We start from the raw sequence: 16,435 nt of genomic DNA on the forward strand, positions 1-16,435 counted from the left end.
AATACCCCATCTCCATGATGGCCCTGCCATCATGTGTGTGAAGGAAGCCCTGAATCCTGAGGGACGCAGATCCCCACAGGCACATCCCTGCAGGGTCTCCTCACGGGCCCCCTTTGTGTTCATGACAGTGTTGTTGCTGGGTGGACCTCAGTTTCTTTAGGTGAGGAGGATCAGACCTCCCTCACCAGGGTCAGAACAAAGTGAGAGGTGGCCTCAAGTGTAACGTGTATGGCACAGAGAAAAATAGCCATGATTTTCAAGTGCTTCTTAAATGTCAGAGGCTATCTTAAGTCATCTGTACATGCCACATACACACACACACACACACACACACACACACACACACAATTTTCTTTCATTTTCTCAATCGCTTAATGGAGCATTGGAGTTGCTACTTTGATTTTTCCCCCTTTCTTTTTGGTACTGGGGTTGAGCCCAAGGCTTTGCACATGCCGGCAAGTACTGTGCCAATGAGCTACAGCCTGAATACTTTGATTCAGATTTAAAAACCTCAGACACAGAGCAGTAGTGTAACTTCCTGAAACAAAGACTTGTAAAGCATCTTGGATATAGAATCTGGACAGTGTTGTTCCAGAACCTTCCGCTTCCACAGGAATGAGGAACAAGCTGGCCTGGGATTCCATAGGCTTTGTCTCTGTCTCTAACTCAGTCACTCACCACAGAGTGACTTAGTTATCCTCCCATAGGGCTCTGTCTTCTCTGAGTGGGGAATGGTATTAGCAGTTTTGTCTGCTAATATTTAGATTTTATGATCTTTACAAGAGCAAACATGCTTTCCCCCTGACATTAGGACAAATGTATTAAAAGTGAATTCCAGTCAAGAAGTCAACGTTTCTCCAGATTCTTAGGATAGTATTGTAGTTACCATTGTAGAGTTGGAAGCCATCTCAAATGAGTTCAAATTCCTTCTCCACCTTTTACCAGCCTACCTTGACTAAGGACTTGGAGTGAGTTTGTTAAACTACTCAACCTTAGCCTCCTGTGTATTAAGACTCCCTCACAGGGTGATGGAAAGGAGGTGATGTGAGCCCCTGTACAGTTGTAACCCTTTGATTAAATTTCAGTCATATGGCAACCATTTGAAGCTAAAATTGTTTGGGGGTTTTAATATTGGGTTATTGACCCCAGTGTTAAATCAAGGCTTTCTCTTTGGAAAATGTAAAATATGGAAAGTGCTTGGTGTATATAAATCAAAATTATCTTTGAATTCATTTAAATATTCTTTTTAAAAATTTTTTATTTTTATTATTTTTTTAATTTAGCTTTTAATTTTTTACAGATTGCATTTTGATTCATTGTATACAAATGGGGTACATCATTTTGTTTCTATGGTTGTGCATGATGTAGATTCACACCATTCGTGTAATCATATGTGTACACAGGGTGTGATGTCTGTCTCATTCCACCATTTTTCATACCCCCTCCCTCTCATTTCCTTCTACATATTCTAAACTTCCCCCATTATTCTCTCATTCCCCACCCCCAACCCCCATTATATATCATTCTCTACTTATCAGGGAAAACATTTGGCCTTTGGTTTTGGAGGCTTGGCTTATTTCACTTAGCATGATATTCTCCAATTCCATCCATTTATTTGCAAATAATTTTGAGTAGCACGAAATGTGAATATCAGGAGAAAATATTTTGGAGGCTAAATGGAGGAGACCAGGGTCCTTAGTCCATTTTCTCTTACTATAACAAAATACGAGAGGCTTGGAACTTTACAAGGAAAAGAGGCTTATTTGACTCACTGTTTTGGAGTTGAAAGTTCCAGCAGCATGGCGCCAGCCATGGTGAATCACAGCTTGTTGGATGGCATCATGGGGGAAGCATGTGTGAGGGACCCTCACCTGGGAGCGAGAAAGCAGGAGGGTCAGGAGCCAGACTTGCTCTTACAGCAGCTCTCGCTCTCAGGAGCTAATCAGGGTCCTGGGGAACCGCACTCATGCCTTCCAGTGGTGGCACCCCTTGACAAAGCTTTCCTAGGCCCCGCCTCCTAAAGATCCCGGGGCGGCTCAACAGTGCTGTGCTAAGTACCCACTTTCCAGCCCGCGGGCCCTCGGATCACATCCAGAGCGCAGCGTGAGCTTGCCGGGGGCTGTGCGGGCGCTCCTGTCTGTCTTCAGTTCTTCGGCAGCCTTGTGGGGCTCGCTCCGTGCCCCACACCACTGATGAAGAAAGCCAGGCTCGGGTCAGTGGAGTGACTTCCCAGGCTTCAGAGTGGAGCGTGGGAGCCACCGGAGCCCCGGCCTCCGGCACCCCAGCACCCCAGCACCCCAGCATTTTCTCCGCATCACGCCGGCTTTGGTGTTGAGAAGCGTGTGTGGCCGCGGCTCCTCCTGAGCTCCCTCCCAGGAGGCTCCTGCGTCTGCAGGCGGGGCCTGGGTGGTTCCTTCTCGGTCCCTCTGTACACCTGATGCCACCCTCAGACCCGTACCTTCCCGAGTGCTCCGTGTCTCGCTGCCAGTGCTCATTCTCTCTATTCCTGCTCCGTCCCTAGAACACCAGCGTGCCACACCTCTCTAGAACAGTGGTTCCCAGCAGCATTATCTCCAAGGGGGGCATTCGGCATTTTTGGTTGTCAAAGCTGGAGGGGTGATTCTACTGACCTCTCCTGGGTAGAGGCCCAGGAGTGCCACTTAACATCCTACAGAGCACACGTGGCTCCCTCTGTCCCCATAGAGTCACCCTGCCCCAAGTGTCAACAGTGCCCAGGGCTGCAAGGCCTGGCCCGTTTCCCGGAGTGCCCTGGCTTTCTCTGCCTCCCGCTCCCTGGACCTGCCCTTCCTTCTGCGCAGAACGCCCTTCTCGCCCTCTGCTGTGCTGATAAGGCGGAAGCTGTCCTGGACCCCTTCCCTGACCGCCCACACGGGTAGCTATGGTTACGCGCATCAGTCTTGCCGTCCACCCACCCCTCCGTCCCGCTCCACACAGTCCACATGTCCACCCATCAGTCGCCCGCCCATCCAGCCGTGCAGTCGCACAGCCAGGAAACCTTGCCTTCCGCGCACCAAGCCTCGTGCTAGGCTGCGCGTACAGAGCCGCGAAGAGACAGCGGGCTGCGGCGTCATGGAGGGCCAAGTGCAGAGGGAAAGGGGGCCTTTGAACAAGTCGCCGCGGAGTAGGAGTGCCCAGGGCACGTTGTGAGAAGGGCTCCTGAGGAAGGGTGAGGGCTTCATGTAAGAAAGGGTAACACTGAGAGCGACCGCTGGTGTTGGGAGGGTGGCCGGGAGCGGCTGCCCGCCCAGGGGATCCCGACTGAGACCCTGCACGGGAGGTGGGTGGAGGCCAGCGTGCAGCCAGCACCGCGAGGACGGAGGAGGAACACCCGGGGACGGGCTGGCTGGAGACGCTGAGAGAGGGGTGGCTTGGAGAGAGGGAGGTGGCCCCAGCTCAGGGGGGCCTGGAGGATTGTTCTGGAAGGAGTTGAAGCAGGCAAGTGATGGCACCAGAGTCCTGTTTTAAGAAGACTGTGCAGCTGCTGCGGGCCCCATCAGGGACACAGGACAGGATCGGCCTCACACTCGATCATCAGGCTTCTTCCTCTTCCCTTCCAATCATTCCTCCTCACGGCGCCAGAGCGGTTACCCCCAAAACGGGCGACCTGCTTCCCCGCAGCCATCACACCGGGTGGAGGAGGAAGAGAAAAGAGCAGAGGCCTGAGCCAGCGGGAAGGTCACGCTGTGCTCACCCTGGGACTGGGCCCTGGGCGTGGGAGGCGGGTGCACTGAGGGAGACTCGGTGCCAGGCTGCTGTGAGGGGCACTGGCTCTCTGCTCCCTTTGCCCACGGACCTGAGGGCACTGGCCTTGCGTCATCTCAGCAGCCTTCGTCCTGACACACGGTGGCCTGTGGGAAGTGCTGGCTGTCAAGACTCCTTCTCCCTCTGGTTTAGAACTGGGCTGTTTCTACACTTGACAGTGGAGAACAGACTCCAAGCTAAGCAGCCGAGTGGCTTTCTCTGAGTCATGGGAGCAAGCTCTTGAAGCGCCGGACACGCGCTGGCCAACATCCAGTTCTGGAACAAGCCTCGGGAGGCTTCTGCCTGTGGCTTATCTGTGTAACTACAACAGCCCAGATGTCCCCTCCACCTCTCCGCAGGCCACTACCATGGTCCCCACTGTAGATGCAGAAGTAGACTCCAGAGTTGACCTGCTGTCCTAGGAACACCAAGAGAAGGTGGAGCAGCCAGGATCTGCACGTGGTGGACCGGGCAATGTCCAGGAGCGGATGGCAGGTCTGCAGAGAGCAAGGCACAGGCCTCATAGGAAGTTATGCTGAGCTGAGGTTTGAACACAGGTTGTGGGACTGCAAAACACATGTGATCTACCGCCCAAAATGTCAGACATTGATAACTGGCCTCTGGATGTCTGCGTTCCTCAGAGGCAGGTGAGCTGACCTTGTCCAGGACTTGGCAGGCCAGCCCGTGGTGGCAAAGCCCCAGGGAGCCATGCTGAGGCAGGCCAGGGGCCCGGCTCTGGGCAGACGCCCTTTCCTTTATGTTGATGAGTTAGCCTTCCCAGGTCCTGGACAAGGCCAGCTCACCTGCCTGTGAGGAATGAGACATTCAGAGGCCAGTTATTAATGTCTGGCAGGCTCACATTTGGGTGGTAGATGGCGTGTGCTTTGTAGTCCCACCACCTGTGTTCGGATCTCAGCTCAGCTACCTGCTTCCTATGAGGCTTAGGTGAATCACTTACTCTCCCTGGGCTTTGCGGGTCTCAGTGGTACCTGCCTAACAGGATCGCCGTCAGGAGCTAACCTGAAAACCGGCTCATAGGCCTAGCTGAGGGCGTGGCCCAGAGAGAGCTCCCTGCTGGGTTCTTCTCTTTGACTGGACACCGGATCACGCCGGCTGAGGAGGCTGCTCGGAGGACGGTAGAAGTGAAGCATGCTGGGACTCGTGAGGCTTCAGCGGGGCGTTGGGAGCTGTGTGGCCTGCTGCCCACGGGAGATCTGCAGGGACCCTGGGCAGAGGCGTGGCCCCTCTTGTCACTGGAGCCTCTGTGCCCTCGCGGCCCCTCCCTAGCTTCTTTTTCTCCCTGAGATGCAGGAGCAGAGAAATGCCAGCCTCCCCAGGGAGCAGCAGAAGGGCCGTCTCTGCAGGTCCGGGCTCCCAGAGACGCCCGATGCTCACGCTGGGGAGCAGGCTCAGGCCAGGCAGGTCCTGCAGGTAGATAAATGGCCAACAACCGTGTGAACATTTTTCTATGATTTAAAATCATAATTTCACAAAATATAAAAAACTTTACTTACCAGATTGGCAGAAGAATGTTTTAAGAATTTGTTTTTAATGCCGTCCAGCATTGATGGTGCTGGACACACACCTGACCTCCGTGTGTTCCTGCTGGTGATATAATTTGCTGCAGTGTTTCTCAGAAAGCATTTTGGCATTGTTTATAAAATTTGAGCTCTCTACACCTCCAGACTGGGAGCTTCCTGTGGTTGGAGTTTATTCTAAGGGCATCTGTTCTCGAGTACGCAAGAACATATGTATACGTGTGTAGGACTAATACCATCTATTTAAGCTGGAAGGACGCAGACTGTTCTGTGAGAAGGGCTGTTCGAATAAGCTTGGGTGCGTGGCCGTGGAAGACTGAGCAGTGGTTTTAGGAACAAGGTGAGTCCTCATGCTAAAGGGGGAGAAGCCAGAACTTCAGAGAGTGATGACGAGAGAACTCACTGCAGAACATGCATGTTGTGTGTGTTTTATTATCTTCTAAGAAGTTTATTTTTGACTGACATAAAAATTATAAATATTCATGAGGTACAGTGGAATGTTTTGATACATGTTTATGCTGTCTAATGATAATACACAATGGAATATTATTCAGCAATGAAAAGGCTGAAATCTTGTCATTTGTGATAACATGGATGAATCTGAAGACATTATGTATATGCATATTGTATTCTTATAATTCATAAAACAGTTTGAAAAGGGCACATAACAACCTATTAAGTGTCTGGGAAACAGATGGGATGGGTGGGGTCCATTTTTTTTAACCATGAACATGAGTCAAATTTTTGTTAAGCCACCCTCCCCCGCTGCATTTTACCGATGGTGAAACAACCTGGGAGAGCTTGGTGTTGCCTGCTCACTTTCACGCAGAGTCCACCATGGAATGGACCAGTGTCCCTGAGTGTACAAGGAGGCCTTATAGCAGCATAGTTTGAATTCAGATGCCAACTCCACCACCTGCTTGCTTTGTGACCTTGGGCATGTTTATTAACTACTCTGAGTCTCCTTTTCCTCATGAGAATAATATTTTCTTCTAAGAATTGTTGTAAGGATAAAATGAGAGAAATGCCTGCCAAATGTCTATCACAGTGTCCAGCTCACAGTAAATGCTTAATGCAAAGCTGTTATTGTTATCATTGTTGTTATCAGTATCATTATCACCATCAATTCAGTCCTGAGATGAAGTCTTCTCTTCCTGAAGCACATAGGGCCAGCCTCAGGCAGCAGGAGGGGTGGGCTATGAAGGGGCCTGGCTCTCTAGATCACAGAGGACCCTGTGGAGAGTCCCTCATCTTGCCCTGTGGTTTGCGTGGCCGTAGGTTGAAAGTCTGTTTGGGGGCAGATGGTCCACTGGAGGCCACACTGGTCCAACCTTCATCTTGCCTCTGGGAAAGCTGCAGCCCAGCAAGGGAAAGAGACCTGGTCCCAGGGAGCTGCCTGGACCGGTCGGCAGGGTCCCGTCACAGGCCTGCTTTGGACGCGGTCTCGCTCGTGACTGTTCCCCTCCCTGGCTCCAGCTCCCTGATGTGAGTCGGTGGGTGGGCCTCCCGGAGGCCGAGGTCCTCTGTGGGCCCACACTGGGCCTGCGTTCCCGACTCAAGAGCAAGCTGCGGGCCCGGGAAGGCTCACCCACAGAGCAGCTGGGGCGGGGGAGGCGCACGGCAAGTGCCGGGGCCCAGACCCTCGGGCAGCTGGCCTTCTCCGCTGAGATGGCTCGGTGGCCCGCCCTTGGTTCCACAGGCCCCGCGGGTCAGCGCGCAGGAGTGAGCTGGCGCTCGGCGCTGGCCCTAGGTTCAAGTCTGGGCTCTGCCTCCCAGTGGCCAGTGAGGTCTGGAGTCATCTTGCTCCCAGACGAGGCTCCTCAGGGTGCGATGCCGCTGGCGCTCACCGCGGGGCGAGAGGGTCGCTGACCCGGGACGTGGTGCTGGGCCCCTGGCCAGGCACACGGAGTCCAAGAACATCCACGTGGATAGGAAAGAGCCCCAGAATCCCGAGTTTGCCGCGGGCGTGACCCCTGACCCGTCTGCTCCTGGGACATGGCTGCACCCCCTGTGGCCGGCTTTCCTCGTAGGACAATGGGAATAACAGCAATGACTCCGGGCGAGGGATTTCAGGACTGGGGGACGGGGTCCGGGCGCCCGCCCGGCTCTGGCTCCAGGGCTGCTGGGCAGGGGTCCAGCCGTCCTGCCCCTGAAGTCCTCTCTGCAGTGCACATCTATTTTTGGCCTGTGCGAGTCCAGCTCATAAAAACACGATCTTGCCCCTTGTCAGCACTTCTACCCTCTTATTTATTGTTCCTGCCAATCTCGGGCCTCTCCATGTGGGAACCTCTTCATTATTGATAATCCTGGGAAGTAGTATTTTAAATTTTTATGATCTGTCGTCCGTACCATCTGAACCACCATGTGTTATCTAGCCTCTCTGGCAAAGGGGGAGTCGGGGCCGGACGGGGGTCCTTCGGGGACGAGTGATCTGTCCCATGTTCACAATGCCAATTACCTTAAATCATGCTCCTCATATTAGCAGCCGGCAGGACAACGATGGCAAAAATGTAAATATGAAAAGAAAACCGAGCTGCTGCTTGGCCCACATACACAGTGACATTTGAAACCTGGACTTTCATTTTTCTAAATACCTACAAAAGCCTGCTTTCCATAATAAGGAGACTAGGAGGAGTTTTCCCTCTTTCCCCTCCAGCCCCCCATTTCTGTTATAAATCAAGGAGCTCAGGGCTCTGTTTTGCTTCATCTGCTTTGTTTTATTTTTTACCGTGGGGAAAAAAATAAAGGTCCAGAATTCAACCTTTCTTAGCACATTTATTTTCTCTTCTCTCTCTCTTTGCTTATGCAGGCTGATTCCTCCAAGGTACAATTAATAACAACTGGCTAACATTCCTTGTGTTTTCCACTGCATGGTACAGAAAAAACTTGTCACTGTCTCTTTTACATACAGAAGGGAAGTGTCCCGGCTCCACTCCACAGGAACAAACGCCAAGCCTGTGCAGATCCAGATGGGGGGTTCCAGCAGGTTCACAGGACTGGGCTCCCTGGTTCTGGCTCCCCATCTGGTGCCTCTTCTGTCTGCTTGAGGCTGCTCTGCCCGGACGCACATCTGGAAGGCCATTTCCTTGGTGTTTCTTCTTTACTCCTCCCCGTCCCCATGAATCTACAGGGTGCCTAGCGTGGCCTTCAGAGTCTTTGGCCGCCCTCTGGCTCCAGCTGTCACCCCTCCCTTCCTGCCCTGTTCTCTGGCCCAGCAAAGCTGCCTCGTTGTGGTGCGTCCACCCCATGCCAACTCCCGAACCTTCTGGAGCTTTTGTGGCATATGCCACTTCCTTGGCCTAGAAGGAGCTTCACTGGGCTTGGAGAGGTGAGAATGGAGATAGGGAAGTGCACGGAGGGGTGCGCGTGCCCCGGGCTGGGGTGAGGCAGCGCGGCCAGGCAGGTGGTGTGGCTCAGGAGAAGCTTTTGAGGAAGTGGAGCTGACGTGGGTGAAGTGACGGAATGGATCTGGGAGCTCAGAGGGAGGGATTGAGAGATTTCTCTCTTTCATTTGATTTAAGCAAAGGCACAGGTCATGCTGCCATTTTCTGAGCTGGAAGTGCTGGGGCAGGGCTCTGGGGGAGTGTGGTCAGGGCTCGAGAGCTTGACTGTGGCCATGGTGATCTTAGGCGTGTGGCTCCAAGGGCAGATGTCCAGTAGGGTAAACCGGTGCTGGGTGAGATCTGAATGGAGACATACTGCTGAGACCTGGACGGAAGGATGGACTGGACATGATGGAGTGGGGGAGAACCTCAGAGGCACTTGCAGGGAGGAGAGTGGACATGGCTTGGCCCCGAGCATCCCAGCATTGAGAGATGAGGAGGAGGGGCGCTGAGGAGGCCTGCTCAGTGTGGTAGGAAGGGAACCGAGAGAAAGATCACCATGGTCCCCAGGGAAGAGGTTTCGCAGAATGTGGGGAGAACGGGCCTGGCAAATACAGCCGCTTACTGACTCACGATGGGGCTGTGTCCAGTTAACCCTCTGTAAGTTGAGAATGTAAGTCAGAAGTGCGTATAAGCCACTTGACCTCCCGGCCATCCAAGCTCAGAAGCATGGTGCACTGCAGGGCCTGGTCCTCTCCCCTCCTCTGCCTGCAGCTGACAGGGCACGCTGGCTAGCTGACCCTGACCAGGACAGAGTGCCCAAGTGTGTTGGCTTGGGAAAGGACCAAGATCCAAAATGTGAAGTGCAGTGCAGTGCCTGCTGCTGTGTGCGCGTTTCCACCCCGTCACTGAGGCGACAGATTGCACATGGAACCAACCTAAGTGGAGATGGCCTCTCCTACAGAGACGCAGAGAAGAGGGCAGGGCACTGTCCACTGGACCTCAGCAAGCGGGCCTTCGAAATGGCGCTGGGTCCCTCCCGGGCTAACTGTCCCGTGGGGGCAGAGGGGAGGCCCAGTGCAGGAGCTGGGACTGCCTGGGGTCCGTGTGCTTAGCTACACAGCAGCACTGAGGAGGACTCACGCGACTTACGGCGCCCACCAGTACCAGGGCCTGTATCTGGGCTCTTTGGCTTCAGAAGCACAAGCTAAAGTGGAAAGAAGTGTTTTCTTGAGAAAGTCACTCAGAACGTGGGCGGCATGTCATAAAAGTTCCAGGTGAAGCAGGAAGTGGATTAGAGGGGAGGGCTATGTTCTGACGACCTGAAGTCGGCACCCTCGAGCCCCTGACTCAGATGGTGAGTGGGATAGCACACCATGTAAATGTAAATTTACGTACATATTCTACAAGCTGCTGTAAATGAAGTTACGTAGTATGTTAGTATCTTTTGTGTCTGATTTCTTCAGTTTAATGCAGTTTCTATGAGGTTCAGCCATGTACATGTAGGATCGCTGTGTGACATTCCCATTTTGTGACTAAAACACAGTGTCTCCATCCCCTGCTAATGGACATGAGACTCGTCCCCAGTTCAGGGCTTTTATGAGCAAAGCTGCTCTGAATTTCTTGTGCGCATCTTTCAGTGGATCCGTGGTGTTTTTTGAGCTGGCTTTTTGCTGACACCTAGGAAATGGATTGATTCTGGTAGACTTATTTGGTCTTTGGCTATCCTACTGGATTCTAATAGCTCTTCAGTTCATTTTCTTGGATTTTCTTGGAACACATTTTTATCAGATAGAAGGCTTTTAGTCTCAAGTAATGGAAAACCCAATCCAAATTGGATCAAGTCCCAAGGAGTGTGCTTGCTCCAGAACGGTAGGGCTCGGCATGGGCTGGCTGCAGTCAAGCTGTGGCCGGCCGGCAGGGTGGCACCAGGGCCCACCTCCTCCACGGGTTTCCCTCGCTCTGCCCTCCCTCCCGTGCTGCCTGTGTCCTCCTCCTGGTCCCCTCCTAGTAGCAACAATTGCTACAGCAGATGGGGGACTCTGGGCCTCCCCACGCCGATCAAAGGACACCCTCGAGGACCAGGGAGACTTCTGTCCTCAAGTCCCCAGTCAATACTGCCTATCTCTTTGGTCAAATCAGATAACATGCCAGCGTCCGAGCCAATCAACTGGCATGATTATTAGGACAGCATCCCCTGATTGGCCTAACCCGACTAGGCCCACCCTCGCCAGGGAGAGAGTGGTATTCCCAGAAACCACGTGGATGCCGCACAGTAGGGCAGCAGGGAGTTCCTGAAAGGAGGATCAGGGAGCTTTGATTGGAGAAGGAGATGGTGCTAGAGAAGCACCCCCAGAATGGTTACCGTTACAACAGGGAGAGTGATCTTGCGGGAAGTCCTATTCGTTGTCTCATCCCAGTACCAATGGTTCTCAGTTCCGGCTCTTGACTCGCTGTGTTGGCAGAAGACAGGGTGTTGTCAACTTACACGGAAGACGGAAACAGTCCTGTGCCTTTCCATGAGCTCTGGGAAGGATGTCCGCGCAGTGGGGCGGTGGGCGGAGTAAACAGCAGTTGCTCCCTCACATCAGATGTGGGCTGCGAAGGTGCTGGCGGCCAGCCTGATGGCTCGGATCTGGAAGGAAGGGTCACAGAGAGGCGGCTGAGATGCGCTTGGCAGCGTGGGAAGGTGGCTAGTTTCTAGTGCTGTGCAGCGAGTTGCCGGTTAGTGTGTCCTAAGGCAGCACACGCTTGTCACCTTCAGTTTTTGTGGGTGGGCCGTCCGAGTGCCCGCTAGCTGGTCCCCTCTCTGGTGGGTCTCCAGGAGTGAAGTCCAGTGGCGGCAGTGCTGTGTTCTGGTCTGCACTCGGTCCTCTTCCAAGCCCTTCTGAGCTCTTGGCAGGGTTCAGTCCCTCCGATGCCCCATGAGCCCGCACCTGAGTGTGGCCGTACCACCTTCCTGTTTAAAAAGCCGCAGTTCTGATTTGGTCACTCAGAGGAGGCTGAAGGGGGTGGACCCTGAGGTGAAATTGACCTCTGGACGAGAGTTCTGAGGGACTCGTGTGGCTGAACCCCTGTAACCAGCGCGGCACAGAACCCCGCGAAGATGTCCAGGACGCACAGCCGTCTCCCCACGCTTCCTGTGGAACTGCGCCGAGTCTTTTGTGGACTCCAAAGAACGTTCTCCATACAAGAATGCTTTCTCTAGTCAGAACACATGACATGTTGCCAGGAAAAGCTGGTGCGAATTGTCAGTGAAAATTCTCTTCGTTTAAGCTATGATGAGAATTTAGAGTGAGTTTGGTTAGAAGATGATTTCTTTTAGCGGTGTGACTGAGGACAAGTGACTTGGCATCTCTGAGCTCCAGTTCTTTGTCAGGACAGTGGGAGCAGTGGTACTAGACAGGCAGGGTATATGAAGTGCTTGCTCTAGTTCTGGCATATTCTAAATGGTTTAAAAATATCAACCCTTTTCATCTCACTTAACTCTCAAAGGAATCTTAGGACATAGGGATTATGATTATGGTTATGATTATTGTGCATATTTTCAGGTGAGATCCCGAGGCTGGGTATCTGTATTCCTCACGGTACTGCAGCACTTGGCATAGCTACTGATTACCTGCCAGGTTTCCTTTCCTTCCACTCTGCCCGCACTGTGGGATGGAGTTCCATAAATGTCTTGTCAGGTTGACAGCATATCTTGGTAACGATGAGCTACCTCTGCAAAACTAGTCAGACTTCAGAGAAATAAGATGATACAATAAGATCAAGCATGCTTTTGTATTTTTCTTTTTTGCAAGTCCCCAAATCAAATTGGAATTAAGAATATGTGCAAAGTTTTAGGTGTAGGATGTTCATCATAAGGAGTTTACGTAAGCCAAACTTTGGAAACAACCTTAAGGGCCAACAATTAAAGGTCAATTATAATAAACATATATAGTGAAATATTCCATACCACAAGGCAACCCGAAGGTCTGGGGGTATAGCTCGGTGGTAGAGAGCTTGCTTAGCACGTGTTGGCCCTGCCTGGGTTCCTTCCCCAGCAATGAAAAAGAAAAGGAAAGAAAAGAAATTGTACGTCTGTCTACATTGGAAACTGGGAAAAAGGTCTAGTGTTGCCTGATGAAAGCAGATTATGAAGGAGACGGTGAAGTAGGATTCGTTTCACAAGCACGGGATATATGTTTTCATAGGTAGCAAATGTACTTAATCTATGCACTCATACACACAAGAACGTCTGGAACAATACCCTGCACACGCCACCTGTGTTGCGACGGGACATGTGCATGGGTGGCCGGGATGTTCTCCTCTCGTGAGTGTTTGGGAGGGAGGATTCGTTATTTTCTGATCGTATGCCATGGATAATAAATCCTGGTTGCCAGAGACAGGGAGGGGAGGGGACCTTGTGTCTGTGCTAACGCTGTCCGTCCCCTGCAGGTGATCGTGAAGACCAGAACGGAGTATCAGCCAGAGCAGAAGAACAAAGGGAAGTTCCGGGTGCCAAAGATCGCGGAGTTCACGGTCAGTGTCTCGGTGCTGTCCAGGTAAAGGGCGGGCTGGCGCGTCCCGCTGGGCTTGCTGCTGGTGGAGCAGGGCCAGGCCCTGCGGGGAGGTGACAGGCTGCCCCTGAGGACTTCTCGAAGCCACACCCGCTCCAGCCCTGAGTGACATGGAGCGGCAAGGGCCCTGCTCAGGCCCTCGTACTCTAGAAGGTTCTGACAAGCCCCATCATGGGCAAATGCCTCCTGATCCTGCTGATGCTCCTGTCCCCTGCTTCCCACTCTCCATCAGTCCTCAGGAAATGTGATGGAAACTCAAAGTTTGGTCAATGGTCACGGTTACAACAAATGCAAGAGAAAAAGGGCTTCGTGGTGGTGCAAACCCAGGGGCTGGCTTTCTGCTCTTGGTGGAGGGTCCCTGGAAGCCTGGTGCACACGTGGCTGGCTGTGAGGCGTTGCAGGTTGGGCCGCGGAGCCCAGCTCTAAGGAGGAGGGGGCCTGGGAAGTGCTGCAGACAGCTGGCTTGGAGCCCCCTGTGGAGTGTGGGGAACGAGGTCTCCTGCAGAGCCTGCAGTGGGAGGGGCGCTGGGACAGGGACGTTCCTTGTGGGCCACAAGCAGGAACTTGGGATCATGCTCCTATCAATAGGCAGCCACTGAGCTTCGAAGAGGCGAGGGCGGGCCCGCCTTTGAACCCTAGAGAAAGCGTGTTGCCCTTCATGTGGCTCACGGGCTGCGGGGCGGGAAGGAGAGCGGGCGGCACCTGGGCTATGCAGTTGTCCAGGTTAGAAGCCACGGTGGCGAAGACAAGGGCGGCGAGTGGAGAGATGCGGGCGGCCCAAAGGCGCAGGGCCAGAGCCGCCACGCGGGCGGCAGCAGGGGGGCCGTGGCAGACGTGGGAGCGGGCGGGCTGGCTGGAGCCTCGCTCCGCTCTGTGCTGGTCACGTGGCCACAGCAAGTTATTAAACTCATTTATCACGTGGAGATAGTGGCAGGGCGGGCGTGGGCTGAAATGCAGAGCGCGATTCGTACAGAAAATGTCCCACAATGACAGTGGCTCTTCTGTGTCAACTGGGACTGCAGGACAGGCGGGGCGGCAGGGCAGAGGGGCCTGGGGAGTGAGAGCGGCCCTGGTGGGTTACTTGTGAGTGGCAGTGGGTGCGCGGACCCCCACACTGGTCTGCTCCTGCCTTCCGCGGCCTTCTCTCCTGGGTCTGTGTTGGAGCCTCAGGCTGTGTGACCCTGGGTGGAAGTGCCGCCCACCCCTGCAGGGTGGGACTCTGCCAGCTCCCTTTTGGAGAGCGGGGCTGTTCCTTGACTGTGCCTTCAGTTCTGCCGCACAATGTGGCCCTAGTGACTGTGGACCCTGCCCCAGCTGCCTGCAGGCACCTGCAGGAATGAGCCCCGGAGCTGGAGGGGACGCGGGGGCTTCTCCATGCCCCGTGTGTGCCCCAGGCTGGAGCCCAGTTGACCTGTCCTGGCAGCAGGGGTGGGAAATACGCCAAGGTCCATGTGGGAGTGGTTTCTTAGAATTTTTATTTAATTTTAAATTGTTCTTTTCAGCTATGCATGACCGTAGAGTCTATGTTGACATATTTATACAAACATGGAGTAAATCTTACACATGATGATAAGTACATAAGAGAGTTGGGTCAGAATCATTCCACTGTCTTTCCTATTCCTAACCCCCTGCCCCTCATTACCCTTTGCCTAATCCACTGAACTTCTATTCTTCCCCTCCCCCCAACTTATTGTGTGTTAGCATCCAAATATCAGGGAGAACATTTGACCATTGGTTTTTTGGGATTGGCTTATTTCACTTCGCATGATAGTCTCTAGATCCATCCATTTACTGGCAAATATCCAAAAGTCATTTTTTATGGCTGAGTAATAGTCCATTGTGTGTATATACCACATTTTCTTTATCCATTCATCTGTTGAAGGGCACACAGGTTGGTTCCATAGCTTAGTTATTGTGAATTGAGCTGCTATAAACATTGATGTGGCTGTGTCACTGTAGTATGCTGATTTTAAGTACTTTGAATATACTGAGGAGTGGGATCTTTGTCTATGGAATTTTAGAGTTCTTTAAAAATCACTTTGTTTTCAGAGAGTACTTCAATATTTACTCTGAAACTGTGAGACAGTTTCATCTTTTTACTTTTTATGCTTTCCAAATTTTATGCAATGAGCATGTATTTTTGCAATAATCAGACAAAAATGAGAATTAGCTTTAAGGTTTTGCTTCTTTTACTAAGTGGAGTGTTGGGTTTTTAGTGGGATCATTCCCTACCCGAGTCATTTAGAGTGGCAGCTCTGGAGACACGCAGTAACGCGTGGGAGGCTTAGAGGGCAGGTTAGGTGAGGAAGGGCAGGTTAGAGTTGTGTGCTCCCCAGGGCCGGAGCTGAAGACCCACAAGTAGAGAAGGCAGCGTGTTAGGATGCTGCCGTGGCTGTGTTTATCAGCCCTGCTGTTGGACCTCGTTATTTATTTTTTTAGCTTTTTGACGGATTTTGGTGACAGTGGCTGTTCCATCACGTGAGCGCTGACAGGAATGGCCCCTCCTTACCTGCGGTTTCGCCCCGGGTTTCAGTTAACCGCCATCAACTGTGGTCTGGAAATACTTCAGAAATGCGCAATTCATACATTCGAAGTCGTGCGCCAGTCTGAGTAGCAGGCTGGATCTCACGCTGCCCCACTCTGCCCGGCCCAGGACGTGAACCCTCCCTCGGTTCCGCGTCCCCGGCAGCACGCACTGCCTGTCTGTGAGTCGCTCAGCCGCTGCCCCAGATTTCAGGTGGCCTGTGGTGGCTGCTCAGCAACCCTGACTTCACCTACGAGGGGCGGCAAAGCTCAAGCGCACGGGTGCTGGGAGCAGGCCGCAGACGCGAGGCCGCGCGGAGAGGTCCCTTCAGTGGAGAGATGCCTCGGTGCGGAGGAGACCTGCCGCCCGCTGGCTGCCCAGCCCGTGCTTCATTCCTGGGCTGCTCTCACCACGGGCTGTGGAACAGGGAGAATGGAGTAGATGTGGGGTGCGGCACTGGCTGAGGCCTCGGGATCCGCTGGGCGTCTGTCTCCCTGGATAAGGGGTGACCACGGGGTTCCTGATTCCCAAGGGGAACGAGGGCTGGAAGAGGTGAGGCGCCCGCTCACCTGGCTGCCCAGCGGCACTGCGGTGCTCAGGGCTGGTCCCTGGCCTGTCCCTTCAGAGGCCACTGCTGGTTAGGACGGAATGGGCTAACTAAGACGTGGGGAGCAATTCGGTCAGGGGCCAGGGCCTGGGAGCCCCCGCAGCTGGGCTTGGTCCGGCCTG

General features: G+C 53.3%; 1 protein-coding gene across 2 annotated transcripts in view; it reads left to right on the forward strand.

Moving 5' to 3' along the window:
• The window catches only part of Nsg2 (neuronal vesicle trafficking associated 2), a 58,067-nt gene that overhangs the window by 2,994 nt on the left and 38,638 nt on the right, over positions 1-16,435 (forward strand). For both annotated transcript variants that reach the window (XM_047556079.1, XM_047556080.1), the window contains exon 3: positions 13,061-13,144. In XM_047556079.1, the coding sequence (XP_047412035.1) occupies positions 13,061-13,144 (84 nt within the window). The remainder of the gene's footprint in view (positions 1-13,060; positions 13,145-16,435) is intronic.

The sequence above is a fragment of the Sciurus carolinensis genome, chromosome 6, assembly GCF_902686445.1.
Source record: "Sciurus carolinensis chromosome 6, mSciCar1.2, whole genome shotgun sequence".
Lineage (NCBI taxonomy): Eukaryota > Metazoa > Chordata > Mammalia > Rodentia > Sciuridae > Sciurus > Sciurus carolinensis.